General features: G+C 36.4%; 1 protein-coding gene across 1 annotated transcript in view; it reads left to right on the forward strand.

Annotated features, from left to right (window-relative positions):
- The window catches only part of LOC121428969 (uncharacterized protein KIAA1614-like), a 79435-nt gene that overhangs the window by 20475 nt on the left and 39870 nt on the right, over nucleotides 1–19090 (forward strand). Inside the window, exons 3-6 of the mRNA XM_041625863.1 lie at nucleotides 10473–10548; nucleotides 11347–11490; nucleotides 12706–13358; nucleotides 15388–15595. Of these exons, the coding sequence (XP_041481797.1) occupies nucleotides 10473–10548; nucleotides 11347–11490; nucleotides 12706–13358; nucleotides 15388–15595 (1081 nt within the window). The remainder of the gene's footprint in view (nucleotides 1–10472; nucleotides 10549–11346; nucleotides 11491–12705; nucleotides 13359–15387; nucleotides 15596–19090) is intronic.

Here is a 19090-nt window from a genome sequence, read left to right on the forward strand (position 1 = left end):
ATCATAAAACATCTTCTCAAAGGAGGAACTCGAACTAATTTCTCCAATCACATTTGCAAATTGGCAAGGACATGGGGCGGGTCACTCCGACGATTTATGTTTTCGAGTTTAACCTATTTTAAACTACATATCCTCTAGACGGACTTTACAAAAATTTAATTTAATCGGCAGAACAGTTGCAAATTATAGGAGGGGAAATAGTCATTTTTATGAATAGGGTGGGGCTGCAAGCCAGTCATTCCTGTTATTTACTCATGAAAATTGTTTGTTCTTTTGTTATTTCAAGCATAGCTGCTTAATATGATAATATATGGTACACATGGAACAGGAATACCTTTGCAGAATTTGGCAGTTTGCCCCAGTAGCGATAAACTGTCAGAATTGGCGCGGCACACTTTCTTCACTGCGAATTTTTTTTCATTATCTTACATATAGCATCAATGGGAACAGTCTGTCAAAGGTTTAAGTGTTTTGTGATCAAGGAAATATATATCACTTTGAAAAGATCTGATATTTCAAGATTTTCTTACATCCTTCAGGAATATGCAATCGCTGTTTGAACCATTCTCAAGTACAGGAGCATTCATGACAGGCATGAAGAAATTATGATTTGGTGTTGAGGATCCTTCAAAAACAGCGATGCATTCAGTTCCTTGTTTCATCGAGGGAGTCTTTCATGTAACAAAGAGTTGAGGGATTTTTCACCTACAAATTTGTTCTGAGCCAATCAGATGCAAGGATTTCAGTAGCTTATAACAGCAGTCGGTGGAAATGACTGACCATTTGTTTCATGAAATACTCCCAGATGGTTGCAAATTGTGAAGTCCTTCAATGTGCTTTGTACCTTTTTTTAGAGGCCATTTTCTGGACCCAGTCACTCAGAAATCTGAATGGTCTCTGAAACTTTGAAGTTCGATTCTGCAGGATGAATTTTTTTTCAAAAGTGTTTTTGACAAATTTTCAGTCGACTTCAAAAGCTTCTTCCCTATGTGAGACCTTTAGGTCTTGCTCACTCATAGTTCTACAGGAATTTCAGGTGAATGTGCATGAATCCAAGCACTGGGTACTTAAAAAATAGACTTGTAGATTATCAAAATATTTTGTATGGAGTTGGTACGAAACCTCATAACTACAACAATTGTTGATAGAACAAGTTCAGTGGATTTGTTTTAGCCATGGTGGTTATCTATGTGGACCTGTATGTTCCTCCGGAGGTCTTGTGCAATGCACTAGCTCTTACCATAGATGTGGAAGTAATAAGGAAATCATACGGAGATAGGAGGTTTTTCCGATTATCATGTGCTACTGATTATGGTAAGCCAAAATGAAATCCATATATTTTCTCAAGTGATTTGTTGAATTTGACTCCATTACTGATAAAGCCAAATTGAATCCTTATATTTTCTAAAGTGATTTGTTAAATTTGACTCCAATACTGAATATTGTAAGCTATAATTAACCCTTTCATTTTTTTCTTAACTATGTTTTTTTTATTTAATTATGAAGGTGTTATTTACCTCCATTTCATACAGAAATTTGGATGTTCACCAAGAAACATACCCACTTGATAGTAATCATCTACTAAAAAAGCTAGTGTGTTTTACATCGGTTTCAATATGCAAATGGATTTACAGTGTGCATTTCACAAAAACAAGAACATTCGTTTGCGGTTGCAGGGGTGGGGTGTCCATATGAGACCAAGTGTTATGTACATTTGTCTTGGTAAAAAAAAAATCTGCTTAACCAAGTCTTCAATATAAACTGAATGCATTTTCAGGGCATTTTTTTAAACCAATAGCAAAGTTCATATAAGATCAGGCCAAAAAGTATAAAATTATTATGTAACTAGACAAACATAGTCCTTGGCCTCGTGAGAAGACCCATTTCAAACATCACTTCATACTGCAAGAAATATGTACATGTATATCTCTTCATTCTCTTGTATAATGTAAGCAGAGAAATAACCCTAGTAATGATGATGAATTCTCATACCCCTTTCATAAACCCAATTACTATGAATTAGGCGGCTAATAGCAGCATAATTTGGTCGTAAAATTGGGGGAGGACAAGAGTTATCCGCATTACTCTGATGCTGCTATTATCCGCATAATAGCAGCATCGGGACAAGATTTTGAGTTTATGAACGCATTTCCAAATAATGCGGATAATTGCCATGGTGCGGTCACAAGGTCACCCTTTTCCAACACAACCGCATCGGAGGGGGCGTGTCCAGTTGTCATGGCGATTATCCGCCTTTTTCAGGACGGGCGCTCGTAAAAATAATGCGGCTTATTTTCGGAGTTTATGAACGCAATTTTTACTGAATTATCCGCATTACTCTTAGGCGGCTAATTGGAGGATAGGTTTATGAAAAGGGTATCAAAGGCAGTGAATGTAAATATTACTACATTTTTATCATTTTAAATTGATACACTTGATGATCAATTTTTACACGTAATTTGTCTACCAAGGGGGCATATCCATTGGCAAGTGGATCCCATGTGCGACCGTGGGGTCCTGATAAGCACCCTAAACATGTATTTTCCATATTGTGAAAATGTACCCCTTAACAATTAAGTATTGGCATGTGAAACTATTCCCTTAACAAGCATTGGAAACAAAACGATACCATTGGCAAGTATTCCCTGAATTGAACCCCTAAACAACAGTGATATTTAATTGTTATATGACACAGACGTCGGTTTTAACTTTACCTACATCATTGGGTTTAGTTCGGCCCAACATCCCGCACATCGTGCAAATCGGACTCTAAACACGTAGTGATGACTGATGGGGCAAAAAGTACATCCTTCATATTTACATTTTAGTCTTTTTACCCTCGCAAATTTGACCCTAAACACAGCTTTTCTAGCAAAATAGATAGTGTTTTTGACACCCTTATTATGGTACGTACGTAACATGCCCTATCTTGAAAAAGTCATCCTTTTTACATGTTTTTTGGGGGGCCACGCATGGCATCCACTCGTCAATGTAAGTGCCCCCCCCCCCCCCCCCCCCCCCCGGTTTGTCTAGCCTTGACATATTGCAAAGTAAAGCATGAGAGTCATTGAGACGAATGATGTATACACGCACAGTAATTATGCACATACTACTGAGCTGAACATTTGATTAATAGTTACATCATATGTAGCTTTCAGTCATTCAGGAAAATGGAGTTTGTTCAGCGTGGTTCAAGTTGCTTTAGTTTCAGGGACACCTGCAAATGTTTTCTTTAGGGAATTCTTGTAATAAATTGTGCTACAGCAATTTTCTTAATTCCGGTACATGTATATGATTTTGTATTGATTTGAGGGCTTTCACACTATAAAGCCTCCTTATCACTCTTTCATAAAAATATGAAATTTCTTTACCCTTAGAAAATAAATGAATGAAAATAAACAAAATGAATACAAAAGACCAAATTTGATCATTAAATATCAAATTACAGTAAGGGAAATATGTTTTCATCAATATGACTTTCTACATATTGATTCTGCATGCAGCCTGCCTGCTTTTATACTGTGTACTATGAATCTTGACTGTATACTGCATCTGTATTGTTCTGTAGTACTTCATCTATAATTTTCCTGCCTAATTACCAGTAACCCCAATACAGAAACAACACTTCAGTGATTAATTGTATGGCTCATGCACATAAGTAGTATCACTCATTTCTTGTGGGACCAATTATTTTCTTAATTAACAAATCACTCAGTAAAATGAGAAGACCATTATCTCATTCATTGGTATTGTTGTCTTCGATCATCAACTATTTTTTGCCAATTACAATTCAGTAGAGTATATTTGTTTCTTTCATATCATATCAATGAAAATAATAAATAATAATAACGGTATATTTACCCAAGGTAGCCACTTCAGTTCCGAAAACTGTTCTCCCAGTGGGCCTTGCTATTTTAATATTATTATACAGCTTCTTGAGGAATTATTTCCTACCGGTACCCATTTACCTCACCTGGGTCGAGTGCAGCACACTGTGTAGGATTACGCCATGGCTGTGATTTGAACCCACGACCCTCTGAAATGTTCAAAGTCCAGAGACAAATCCACTACGCCACGACGCTCAATATATATATTGATAAGATTGTTTTGGCTGTCATTATTTTATTTTCAAGAGATAGAATGATATCATGGTGAGTGCCTCATTGTCTGTGCTTGAGAAACATATTGAAGAGATTTTATCCCTGAGAAGCCTTTGTAAATATTGTATATTAAATTACAAATTAATATGAATATTGCATGCATGTTCAGTGTAGAATTTATTTTTTTCAATTAAATAAGTAAAAAGATAAACTCTGGGACTGGAGTGGTAGCATCATAAAATGAAATATTTACAGAATTTACCAAATATATTTTCAGGGAAACGCATCATTTTAGAGAAATGAGTAAATGAAGATCAGAATAAAAATCATGAAAAATGCTCTGTTTAGTGCTCAAACTTGCTGTTTCCTGTGTTTTTAATATCTACACCGATAAAAAGCATACAAAATAAAATGAATATATTTTCAAGCAAGCCTGAATTATAATAATTATACTTTGTTGTTCTAATGCATTCTGACATGTGACAAACACTGTAGGATTGCTTCCAATTTACCATCTATGGAAATTATATTTATATACCAGAACTGGAACTTAGCATTGATGGATTGCAAAATGATTTGTGTCATCATATCTCAATATAACTTTCACAGTTGTGGGTAGTTATCTTTTGTCCTTGTATATATTCTGAATTAAAATCATTTCTAGTTTCACTGCTTTCATTCGAAGAGCCATAACACCATATCTATTTCTATGGAGTTCCTGGTAGAAAGCCTCTTCAAAATAATACACAGTTTGTGTACAATCATCAGAAAAATCCATACTTTCATTTTATCAAATAGAAAAACCTTCATTAAAAAAAGTTTGAAGGCAAGTCGTTGAAATTTACATTGTATACACAGTAAAAAAAAAATTATACAATGCTGTATTTTATAGTGTTTACTTTATGAATTTTACAGTAGTTGTTAACTATTTGAGGTATATAGAATCTTTATAAAAAGGTTACTTTTTGATATTCATTCTTAAATAAATTAATCATGGTAGTTGGGCTTCAGATGATACTTTAGTATAATTCACATATTGACCCTACATGTATATATCAAAGCTCTTGCTGGGCTTTTGTTTATTGTAAAGGAATAAATTCTTGCCAGAACCCATGAACCTCACCTGGGTTAAGTGCAGGACAATTCCTTGCTCAAGTAGGTAACCCGCTGGCTGGCATATGAAACTCTGATTAAAAAGTTTCTTTTTACGTATAAAAAAAGTAAAAAACTAAGTACATTGATGTGTTTCTTCAAATGACTAATCAACAAGTCCATGAAATTATTGATCTCAAAAGATGGGGAGGGATATTATGATGTGCACTTCTTTGTATTTCTCATATAGTGAAAAAGTATAAAGCACTTATCTTACATGACTTTATAATCCCTAATCAATTCCCCATTGTTCATTTTCAATGGATGGATGTACTTATTGATCACTTACACAGTAGTAATATGTTCCATTACTTCCGAAGGTGTCAGGCACGATTTGTCATGAATACGCCTCCCCTCCGCCTTCCCCCCCCCTTCCATTTACTAGGTTGGTGTTTACCTTTTATACGCCCGTCTAGATGGGACGTATTATGGTACTGCGCCCAATGTCCGTCTTTCAGTCGGTTAACTTATCCTTGTAAATGTGATCACTTCAGTTTAATTTGACCTAGACTCATATAATTTGGTGTGTATGATACTAGCAATAGATCCCAGGAAGCCTATTGATTTTGAGGTCAAAAGGTCAAAGGTCAAGATCACACTGACATGTTTTGATCTTAATACCCTTCTGCAGTCCTTGTAAACGCGATAACTTCAGTTTAACTTAACCTATAGGCTCATATAATTTGGTGTACATGATATTAGCATAGATCCTAGGAATTCTATTGATTTGAGGTCAGATAGTCAAAGGTGTAGTCACCTCCCAATTTTCTTGCTTGACCAATAACTCCATTTTCCGTGTTACATGAGGGCGTATTATGTGCTCGCCTTAGCGACACTTGTTTCATTTTAATTTACACCCTCTGGATGTTACTTCCTTCAGTCATTTTTACAGTTATCAACCTTAAAGAGAAATGCCAGTAGTTGCAGTAAACACCGATTTCATGAGAAAGTCTGTAAAACCAGGCTTAATTGTTAGTATATCGAGGATCTAGATCTGGTACACTTACATAAACCGACCTTTGTGAAATCTTGAAATCTACACTGAAAAATGTTTACACTGAAGATCACCAACACAGATAAGCGCACGTGGGACAGTGTATTATTATTATTGCTTCGAATGATGGCCCGACACTTATTGCTTTGAATGACGGCCCGCATCCTGTGCTTATTTGATAATTTCTAAGCAATTACACAATTTCTTCCAGAATCCTTTGGCACGTGTTGTTTATTTATACAGACACTTTGGTGGTCATTTCATTGGATTCTGTACGAACTCATTTTGATATCGTTACCACAACTGGCATTTACCTTTAACGGAGGAAGGAAACAAGAGAGAGATACCTTCAACTTTTTTATTGTCGATACATGTCAGCTTTAAAGTGTCTCTCACATATTCCTCCGACGAAGATTCTGCTAGGATCGAAAGCTTAGGCCCCTTTTGACTCTCTAATTTACTCCATTGGCTCTTTTTTTAGATAAGCAGTTTTCAGCAGCTTCTTTTTGCCTTTAAAATAAAAAATACACGATCTGCACAAACATGCTACTTAAGAAACATATTAAAAAAGACAAACTTCAAATAAATGAACTCTAATGAGATTAGATTTTTATTTTCCTATGAAATTTTTATTCCACTTTAAAGGAAAAACCAAGCCTAAATCATAATATTATTGAATATTAGCCGAGCCTGAAGCTTCTTCGCATCCTCCTCAAGAGTGATATCACAGTTCGTCAGGCAATTCACGCAAGGGTGCACCAATAACATCCTACATGCAGCAGCTGTCCTCTCACTCTCCCCCTACAATTCCAATAATTTGCATTTGAATGGCTGCCAAGAAATCAATACCCCTCTATCAATACCCTTTCTTCCTCTTCAATAAGATCCACAGAGCCTGCCATAGAAATGGCTTTATGAAGGGTTTAAGGGGGACATGATTTAGGATAGAGAGTGGAATTTGTCTTTTGTTTTCTGTTGGATCTGGGTTTAAGGCTCTTAAGGGGGTGAGGATTTAAGATGGGGGTCTTTTCAGTGTAAGGAGTGTAGGAAGCTGAAAGTAAATAGTAGTGTAAAAGATGCTTAAGGTAATGTCCACAAGAGCTTTATAGACATGAGGAGCTTTTAACAAACTGCTGTCATCCCATCCTCTACACCTCTTTGTCTTCTTGATGCTGTCTGAAAGCTCTTGTAAAAATAAATAAATCCCAACAGAACACTAGTTATATTACACTTTTGAATGGATAGAGATATGTTTGGTGTTTTTAGTAAAAGAAAAATATATTATGAAGGATTAAAGTGATTGGCTAACATTGGTTTGACTTTTAAAAAATCTGAGCTAGATGGTCACACTTGTCACCTGTGTCTGCGATATGTTACAAAAATGAAGCCCAGAAAAAATTGCGTTCGAAAATAATTATTTAGTGCTTCAAAAATCGAAATATAAAGTGACCAGAAACACCATCTTAATTTCATCCCATACACTTATGTGTACTATTTAGGTGTCTATAAGACGCCTATTTACAAAATCAGGGTTTGCCTTGTAGTTTTAGCTTTTCATTCTCAATAATGGTTGTTTTCAAGGTTTATTAGTTCTAATACATGCACTTGTACACATGTTTCATCTTAGTTTGAGAATTTTTTAAATCGGCTGCTCACAAAGTTAAACAATACCTTTAAAATAGAGGCTACATGTAGCATACATCAGCTTTAACCCAAACAAAGTATGCTGTTTTATCAATAATTCAGTATAAAACAGCTGCATATGATAAAATAATTTCAAAATAGTGCTTATTATCTTTAATATTTTTATCCTCCCTGGGTTAATGGAGCACAAGATTTTTTTTTTTGTTGGGGGGGGGGTATTTAAATGAAATGGGAGTGATATTTCATGCATTATTTAGAGAATGCATTATCTTCTTAATCTTAGTTATGGATGTGGTAATTTTTTACACTTTACATATCATTGAATCGCAGCACACTGATTATTACAGTAGAGAGCCAACTTCTATTCTAAGTGTTAATTTTACAAAAAAGAATTTGTGTACAATATGAATCAGCCTCATTATAGCCTATACACATTGAGCTGAACATATAACGTTCCCTCTCAGCATGTAGGCCTACATGTATAGAACAGATGGATGGACTGGGGAATTGTTTTCCTGGATGGGGAGAGCATCCTTGGTTGCTATGGAGATGGCTTCCTTAGTGACCGAAATACCACCTGAGCTATTCAGGGTATGAAAAGAATGCCAGCGTGATGTCATGTTTATCACATGTTGCATTGCACAAGGCACAAAGGCTATAGCTAGATTGATGCGTTGTAGGCCACCGTAGTTAAATTAATTAGTTGATTAATTGGCAGATTTCAGTCTGCACGATACATGAAAGATGAACTGATGATGAAAAACTTACATTATGTATGAATGTTGTTGATCCCTAATCAAAACAAAATATTGTGTTTGTCTTTTTATTATAGATGACATTGTATAAATTCTTATCCATTCCTTTTCAAAAAGGGAGGAGAAGCTAAATAGAGTACTCTCTCACTCTTAAGTTGTACATACATGTAGGTCAATTGTTCAAGTGATTTGTGTGTAAATATTGACACTTATGCCATCATTACCCTGCTAATATGTGAATATACAGTTCGAGTGTGTATGAAGTGCTGCACTTCAGTAAAATTGCTTCAATTAATCAACATTTCTGCTATTATTGACTGAAAAGTTTTCTGTTACCTCCTACTATACATCATTGTCAGATATTTATTTTTTTCATTTTCGTCATATCTTATTAAGGTCTGCTAATTAAGTGATTTGTCATAAAATGTAATTATATCACTTCTAGCATGTTTGATTGGATGAATGAGCATGTATTCAGTTATTATCAATGATTTTGTGAAGACATTTTCTTGAATTGAGTTTGCACTTTAAGTATCAGAGGCTGATCCAGGATTTCATAAATGACATCACAAGAATTTGTCAGTTTTACAGAAATTTCTTTCAAGCCCCCGCCCCTAGAATTTAATTATGATTATAATGAATGGGAAAAACTTATACCTGTGTACCATATATGTAAGAAATGTTCTCACACATGAGAAGAACACAAACCAACTTCCCCCTCCCCCCCCCCACACACACAAAACAAAAATGTTACACTTAACACAAGTGTCATACTGAAAAGAAAGGAAGAAAAAGTGCAAGAGAGTGGGCACAAGGCAAAAACTTAAATTAATTTTTTTTTTGGGGGGGGTACTTTTAACAACCTGCTGCCTACATCTGCAATATTGTAAGCTTAAAGATTGCAGTCATTGGGGATTTCCCAAGGCTCATTTTTATCTGGGCATTTCCGGGGGGGGGGGGGGTGTGAAATTGCCCAGAGGCCCATTTTTTAATTCTTTCTCTGGTGGAGAGTTGTCACTTGTGTAGGAAAGTGGGGTAGGGTGTCCGAACAATTCAAAATTTGGGAACCTTCATTTTTTCCTTTGTATAGCACTTAAAATATGAATTCAATACTTGTAATTGTCTTCTATTTTGTTCTCTAATTGTTACCTAATATTTTGTAAGAAAAATTAACAAAACTTTGTTATTTTTTTCCAAATGGCTGTCAAAACTTGATTGTCCGGACAGGATAGGTGGTTTCAGACTGCCTCGAAGTTCGTCAGTTCCAGGTATTCTCTGATCGGGAAATTTACCCCTATCAGAAAATACCAGGTATTTTGGTAATGTGAAAGCAAACTACGAGTAATCTCCCCGGAAGAAAATACCCGCTAAATAGTAGGTACTTGGCGAAATTACGAGAACTTTCGCCTGTATTTTGGCGATGTGAAAGCAAATTACGGGAACTTTTTACCCCAGCGTGTCGTTGGGCGCGGGAGCTGTGGGTGGCTGCTGGGCTAGTGATTTTGAATCTCGCGCCTTGCCTGCTTATCAGACAATACTATGTGCATGCTCATAATTTCAGGAACTTATCCTGAAGGGTATGTTTCGGGGCGGTGTGAATGCAGGAATAATTAATGGGTATTTTTTAGCCAAAAACAGTTCCCGTAATTTAACGGGGATTCTTGTTTGAAACCACCTGTTGACACAGCAATAACTTGTGTACCCCTTTTATCTCCTCCCTGGATCCAATATGTATTTATCCATGAATTTTTTTACAATTCTTTGGTGTCATTCACTCCAATATTTTAAATTGGAATTTTCTTTTATTTCTGTCTCATATTTTTCCAGGCTACCATACTGCAGATAGTGATACCGATTCAAGTTACAGTCGACATGATGGCATGAATGGCGATTCTCATAGCAGGTGAGTGATGTCAGGGGTGTTAAAAACCATATCTTTATCCAATTGCATAGAATAATTTTTTTTTGATAGTTATTCAAATTGTGAATGACTACCCTACTTATACCATTTAAGCATTTGCATAATTTTATCCTTATTTGTTCAGTTGCTGTTAGGGGCTATTTTCAAAGAGTTACGATTGATATGATCAATGGAAATCCATCAGTGTCAATTTTTTCTACAAAAAATTTGCACAATGTCCTTTCTATGCAAAGAGAAGCTTAGTGAATTTTTAAGATAACAATACATACATAATAGATGTTGATGTTGCTGGCCGTCCATAGTTACGATTGATCGGATCAATCGTAACTCTTTGTACAACAGGGCCCTGGATTACCAGACTGGTGCCATAACCACTATGACTATGACACTGGTCTGGTAATCCAGAGGTCTTGGGTGTACTGTTACGCTCACATTATTGTTGAAGAAAAATTAATATTTCATTTCTTGTCTTAATGATCACCCAATGAATTAATTGTTCCCTTGATACGAAAAATTCATTTTATGTTTTGTTCAATTAGCCATTAACATGCCACGGACATAATTTCATGCCATTGTATACATGTATATTATCTAGATGCAATCCTAATAATTCATTTTCTCTTGTAACGATGACAGTACAGGCTTTGCAAGACAACAATGCTTCTTGTGTTGTGAATGTGGCTTAATTTCCAGTCAATTCCTGTTAAGAGTTAGCAAATATATTACAAATATTCATGGCAATTTTTTTTCATAAACTGCCCCCCCCCCCCCATTTTGCAGGTACAATTCCAAGAGACCAATCCCATCTTCTTTCCGGCTCCTCTCAAAGGGGAACAGAGATGGCCCCATGAGGACCACGCCCAAGGGGCCCAGTGGACCCCTAAAGGCTGATCATAGCATACAACCATTTTCCAAGGATAAAAGGTTTGTACCCCAATTTTTATTGGAGGTTTAATAAAGGGATGGTCCAGGCTGAAAATATTTATATCTTGATACATGTAGTAGAATTCACTGAGCAAAATGCAAAAAGTTTCATCAAAATTGGATAACAAATAATTGAAGCTTAAAGTTAAGCAATATTTTGTGAAAACAGTCATCATGACTATTCATTAGATGGGCTGATGATGTCACATCTTCACTTTCTTTTTTCTTATGTTATTACATAAAATGATATATTTTTTCATTATTTCATACTTTTGTGAATAATATGTCTCCCTTATAATGAAACAAGTTGCAGCAATAAATATCTAATGCACTAAATCAGATGTCAATCCAGTTTTTCTAGTTCTTGGAGGAAAAAAGTTTGAATAAACCTAATTTCATGTAATAGAACAAGTGGGGATGTGACATCATCAGCCCACATAATGAATATTCATGACGACTGTTTTCAAAAAATATTGCTATACTTTTAAAATTTAATAACTGATATTTTTTATCCGCTCTTTTGATGAATTTTCAGCTTTTTGCTAAGTGAATTCTAGTCTATTTATTAAGCTATAAATACTTTCAGCCCGGACCATACCTTTAATTGAAGATGATGATTATATATTTGGGATGCCACTTTTCAGACTTATTCGTATTCAGACATTTTCAACATATTTTCAGCCATTGAAAATACCCTTTTCATGTAGCATAAGGGTCATTCTTGATGATTTTCAGACTTTTGATCATTTCTAAATGACATCCCTGAAATTTAGAGGTCACGTCTACCCGAATAGCAAATAATATTTTTGGAAATTTCATAACAAAAAATTTACATGGTATTATAATGTGTTATATTCAAAGCTAGTTTGCAACTTGTATGTTAAGCAGGCGAACCTGTGACTTATGCTTCAATGACACCAGTGAAACTTACTCCAAATCGACAGATACCATTCAAAATAGAGTAATAACTTTGATCAGTCAGGAGTCAGGTTTGTGGATGTGGCTGCAGTGTTACATTATGATTTCTTTAAAACTTTTACCATGCTGGTGTTTCTTATTTTTCTCTTCTTTCACATACCATTTTATGACCAAGGCTAGTGTGACACCATCTAAATCATGTATATCATTATTTTGTGAAATTAAGATTTACCTGAAAATGCAAAGCCTTCAACATTTTTAACTCATCTTTAACTAATTTTCAATATTCAATAAAAGGTCGCCAGATGAGGGCTCTCCACGCGATATTTGGGCGGAGCAGGGTGCAAGACCCAAACACCACTCATCCACCGAATCCCTTGAAACGGAACAGGTCACTCACATAGTATTCCAGGACACACCCATTAGAAACGATTCTGACGACAAGAACGGCTCGTCGCGTCCGACCACCCCATCAGCGTTGCGCAAATCATCACGACCGCCATCTCCGTCCAGGTCGGTGAGGTTCGACGATGATACCGATGGCTCGTACGACAGCGACAGGCGAGATCGCAAAACGCAGTCGAGGAGGAGCGAATCTCCGTCGGGCAGGCAGCGCTCTAACCGCTCAGACTCCAGCCAACAGAATAGAACTTCGAACGGTGGTGAAATGCCTATGTATGCCACTGTGGATAAATCAAGGAAGTCCAGACCGACTTCTCGGCAAAGCGACGAACGGACGTCAAGGCACGATCGTTGGACAAATGGAGTCGAAAAGGAGGATCCGTATAGTCGTATTAACGACGATAGTTACGTGAATCAAAATGGACAATTAAGAACAGAACCAGATTACGAGGAAGTGACGTTCAGGCCAAGATCTGAAAATATCGATTCCAAGTCACATGATTCCAAAAGGCGGTCAGGTGACCCAAGAAGGCGGAGCTCAAGTAAAGGTTTGTTATTAGTGAATGCATTTGGATAAGACAATGTTATATTTAAAATGTTATAAAGATATGAAACCGGTGACACAACAATTGCTCCTGCGACAGTTGCTCCGGGCTTAATTTCGTCAAAGATGTAGGTTTAGGGTTGCGATAGGGTTTTATTTTTAATAGGTTTAGGGTAGAGTATAGTGTTAAATCCAGGGTTGAAGTTGGTCATTTGATTAGTGTGTCAAATTTAGTTCGGAGCAATCGTCGCCAGAGCAAATGTCATTGAACCATTAAAGCACCTCTTCAAAAAAAAACATATCCAATGTTAAAGGGCAAGTCCACTCCAGCAAAAATGTTGATTTGAATCAATAGAGATAAATTAAACAAGCATAGCACTGAAAATTTCATCAAAAAATCGGATGTAAAATAAGAAAGTTACGACATTTTAAAGTTTCGCTTATTTTTCACAAAATAGTTATATGTACAACTCGGCAACACGCAAATGAGAGAGTCAGTGGTGTCACTCACCATTTCTTTTGTTTTTATTGTTTGAATTATACAATATTTCAATTTTAACAGATTTGACTATAATGCCCCTCTTGGTTGGACCACAATATATTCAAACAATGGTAATTCCACATGTTCATGGATATTGTATATTTACCGTTTTATTCCTCTTTGCTTTCATAATTAAGAAAATATTTCAGATATCATTCTTAGAAAGTTAAAAATAGTTTGAGTGTCAGAAGAGTAAATAAATTGAACGTGTTGTGAAAGAAATTTATGCCTCATCTGGCTCTCCATAGTTAACAACAACTTTGACCCAGGGTTTAATTTAAACCCGAGTTCAGGATGCGGGCCTAAAAGTCTAAAAGTAAAAAAAAAAATCCAAGGATAGTTGTCACTATATCATTGTAGATCTAGGTCTGGTACACTCACAATATTAAAGATAAATGCCAATTGTGGTAACGATTTCAGAATGAGTTCGTACAGAATCCAATGAAATGACCCCCAAAGTGTCTGTTTGCATAAAAAAAAATATGTGCCAAAGGATTCTTGAAGAAATTGTGTAATTGCTGAGAAATTAGCAAATAAGCAAAGGATTCAGGTCAAGCGTCCGGCCGACATTCAAAGCAATAATAATACACTGCCCCACGTGCGCGTATCTGTGTTGGTGATCTTCAGTGTGAAAATTTCTGTGTAGATTTCAAGATTTCACAAAGTTCATATAGTGACGATTAAGCCTGGTTTTACAGACTGTCTTGTGAAATCAGTGTTTACTGCAAGTACTTTCATTTATCTTTAAACTGAACTTTGTGATATCATGAATTCTGATCACACTGAAGATTACAAACACACTGTGGGACTGTGTATTGTTTAAAGGACAAGTCCACCCCAACAAAAACTTGATTTGAATAAAAACAGAAAAATTCAACAAGCACAACACTGAAAATTTCATCAAAATCGGATGTAAAATAAGAAAGTTATGGCATTTTAAAATTTCGCTTATTTTCAACAAAATAGTTATATGAACGAGCCAGTTACATCCAAATGAGAGTTGATGACATCACTCACTCACTATTTCTTTTGTATTTTATTATATGAAATATTTTGATTTTCTCTTCATTGTCATGTAAAATGAAGTTTCATTCTTCCCTAAACACGTGGAATCCCATTATTTTAACATTTTGTGCTTCAGGCAAGGAGGTCCTAATCATCAAATTCGTAAAAATTGAAGTATTATATATATATATAATTCAAACAATAAAAAACAAAAGAAATAGTGAGTGACATCATTGACTCTCTCATTTGGATGTAACCTTTAATATGGCTTGGAAAACTACCTGAGAATGTCATGATGGTTTGCTTCTTTCTCAGCAATTACACAATATCTTCCAAAATCCTTTGGCACATACATGTATTTCTTTCTATTTACACTAGACAGACACTTGTATGGTCATTTGATTGGATTCTGTGCAAATACATTGTTATATTGTTAGCACAACTGGGATTTATCTGTAACTTCTAAATCCTTTAACCAACCATACAGAATCGAGATCATCAAGACCCTCGACTCCTACCCACGGCGATCCTTCCTATGCAGCTACCGAGAGGCAGCCTTCCAAATCCATGGCCAGTAGGGGGCGCTCTTACTCTAAAGAAAGCCTGTCATCATACGGTAATCCATGTGTCACCGATGCAGACGATACCATCGAGCACCTTGGCTCCAGTCGGCTGGATCATTCCTCCTTCCAAAGGTAAGTGGGGCAAAGAGAAAGAGGATTATTATTTTATTGTGTATTTGACAACACCATGAGGCCATTTAATAGAACCTGGTGGGTGTTTCATAAAGCTGTTCGTAAGTTACAAGCAACTTTAAGAACGACTTGGTGAACCTTTCTTACACTCTAAATAATCACCAATGAACATAATCACCAATGAATGTGGAGCGTTGTGGCCCAGTGGATTAGCCTAGCTTAGCCGGGTAATATAGGAGTGTCTTGAGCACCTAACAAAGTGGATATGTGCACAATATAAATACCCTATATTATTTAATGGTCAATGTCATGTTCCACAAGAAAGGATCTTCAGTTATTCTGAAAGTCGCTTTAACTTATGATCAGCTTTATGAAACGGCCCCCTGTTATGATAACAAATTTGCAAAACAGCTACTGAAATCATCCAATTTGATTGATTGGCCGATAGAGAATTTGTTATCGAAATTGTGCATTTGTTATTGTAACAGATCTTTATGAATCAGAACCCTAGGTACATGTAGCATTCCGTGAATAAAACGTGTCAGTGAGTTTCACTAAATTGCTCTGAGCCAATCAGATGTACGGATTATAATAGCTTATAACAAAAGTTAGGAAAAGTGGTGATTTGTTCCATTAAAAAAACATTTTCCTGAGCTTGGTTGGCCAGCAGTAAGCTGAATCATCGTAGCCCTTGCTTTCTCCGCCAGGGGGATGTTTCACAAAACTAACCCTGGAATAGTAACAGGGGTCAAAGGCCAATATCAAAGTCAAGGTTTCCTTGGAAGGTACCATTATGGCAAATAGAACTCTGAAAGCAAAATCTCTGCAATTTCTTTCTTTTATGTTTTGAGAAGAGCGCTTGAGGTTAAAGTGCTGGTCAGAGGGGAAAGGGGCAACCAAAGAAGACATTGAGAAGCAAGTGATGGAGGGGAGTAGAAGGGTTGCGTTGGGGGGAGGATCCACCGAATAATAGTGTAAAGGTGGGGGAAGGGTTTGAGGTGATCTGTATGAGAGAGGTGAATGCTACCCCCGTAGTCAGGGAATAAACTGGAATATGAAAACCAGGGTGATCTTTATATAGCGCCCTCCCTCAGAGGATATAGGAATGCATGTAAATGTAGTTTTCAGTGATCACTCACACATGGTAGGCAATGGCTTCAGCCTCTAAGATGGCGGTGTGATGACGTCAATGCATGAGATCTGTTATACAGATTTATATTTGAGACCTGACCTGATCTGCTTGACCTGGAAGTGGGAGGAATTACTTCCCGCAGCGCCCTCGATTGGCGTAGGGAAGTAAGGTCAGGTGAGGGTACTGATCCAAATCCTCTTCAAGCACCTAGAGACACGTGACTGGACACCAGTCACAACTGTGAAACTGACTCCAAACCGAACAATACTATATCATTGATCGTAACATATCAAAGCTTTTGTCGACTTAGAGTCAATTTCTCCGGTATGACTTCCTGCAGCGCCCTCGCTTGGCATAGGGAAGTAAGGTCAGGTGAGGGTACTGATCCAAATCCTCTTCAAGCACCTAGAGACACGTGACTAGACACCAACTGGACACCAGTCACAACTGTGAAACTGACTCCAAACCGAACAATACTGTATCATTGATTGTAACATATCAAAGCTTTTGTCGACTTAGAGTCAATTTCTCCGGTATGACTTCCTGCAGCGCCCTCGCTTGGCATAGGGAAGTAAGGTCAGGTGAGGGTACTGATCCAAATCCTCTTCAAGCACCTAGAGACACGTGACTAGACACCAGTCACAACTATCAAACTGACTCCAACAGAACAATACTATGTCATTGGTAGTAACATATCAAAGCTTTTGTCGACTTGGATTCGGTTCACCGGTGTGACTTGGGCAGTAATTGATATCATCAAGAAGCACTTTATTAATGAGATTATGGCGATCCGGAACCAGCTGCATGTATACCCATGTGGGTTCGGTTGTACCTTTTGTGAACTCCAGTGGTAGGGAGTATAATGAACTTGGGCGTAGAGGAAACGATGCATTATCCCTCTTCATACGTCTTAATTAATATCTTTCCTAATGGGGGGGCATCACGTATTGTACTAATCTCTGCGCTCTGACACGATCACAAAAAGAAATATCTTGAGGCAGACAGGAAGTGAAAAAGATGTGATGATTTAGTTTTTTTTCAAGATTCGTTGAAATGAACAGAAGATTTAATATTGAAAAGTAAAGAGCTGGGAGATTTTCATGCTCCCAGTGTACTGTTTGAATGGTTTGATGAGTAACTGTTTCGTTGCTATCTAAAATTAGCATTTTCCATTTGTAATTAGCGCATCCAGGATTTCTAATTCTCTCTGTTATGTTCATGTGCATCAGGTCATATTCAGTTTTCCCTTTATAGGGGTAAAGCTACATGTATGAGTGAAGTGCACATTTTTCAACAACCTTTTCATTTGCTAATGGTGGCAGAAATCAGATTTTTGCGTATTATTGGGTGTTTTGAGAGTTGATACATATATTTCGCAATTGAAAGTGTTCATCTCACAAAATTTCGATTTTTTTCTTTTAAGTGCAAATATTTTTTCCAGTGGGGTTTCTTAATATTCACAAAGGGAAAAGTGACAAATATTCTAACCTTGCTTTTTTTTGCTAAATGTCTCCCTCTTCTGTTGGTTACCGTATATATGTAAACTTTTCATATTCTTAGATCAAGAGTTATACATTTTGGCGTTGAGTCAAATTAATGTGAAAAAATGTGAAATATTAAATGTTAGTTTTAGTGGCAATAAAATCACTAACAAAATGTATATTTTCAATTACATTAACATGAGAAATATGTAATCAACATTTCTCATGTTGATTTGATTTAAAGGGTATTCTGCAGTGAAATCCCATGCAACTTAGGGAGGGTAATAACTTCATGGACATCTGGATTCATTCATTGCAGTCTTGCCTACTTCGTTCAAATCTAATTTTACATCGTGGCAAAAAATACCTCTCGACTATGCACACAAAAATTGTATCAATTTGGGAGAATATAGGGTTATTTAATGCTTATATAGACTTTTGTTAAATTGTCTTTTTTAGGTGCTTAATCTTGTCTTTTTTTGTTTGTTTTTTGTTTTAAACTCACTCAGTGTAGGGGGTCGATTTTAATAATGGAATTTTCCCTAATAATTTTATATGCCTTGAACACTATAGAATTGAAATTGCTGTACAGAATTTTCTATTCATTTTGGTTCTACAGTATATGCAATGATTCTGTCTTGAGGAATAAGGGAAAGAGGCTAGGTGCAGCTGGATAGAAATTGATAAAGAAGCAAAAAGGTTATCACTAACTAAAATCCAAAGGAAAATTTGTAGCTTGTCAAATATGAAATCAGATATCATTGGGGGTCATCCTTGCATCGAATCATAAAAAAAATGCAATTCATGGTAGAATGGTTAGGAGTGATTGACAATAATATCAAGATCTCTTTCTTATCAAGTCCAAGATTTGACAGCCTTGAT

The sequence above is a fragment of the Lytechinus variegatus genome, chromosome 15, assembly GCF_018143015.1.
Source record: "Lytechinus variegatus isolate NC3 chromosome 15, Lvar_3.0, whole genome shotgun sequence".
Taxonomy (NCBI): Eukaryota; Metazoa; Echinodermata; class Echinoidea; order Temnopleuroida; family Toxopneustidae; genus Lytechinus; species Lytechinus variegatus.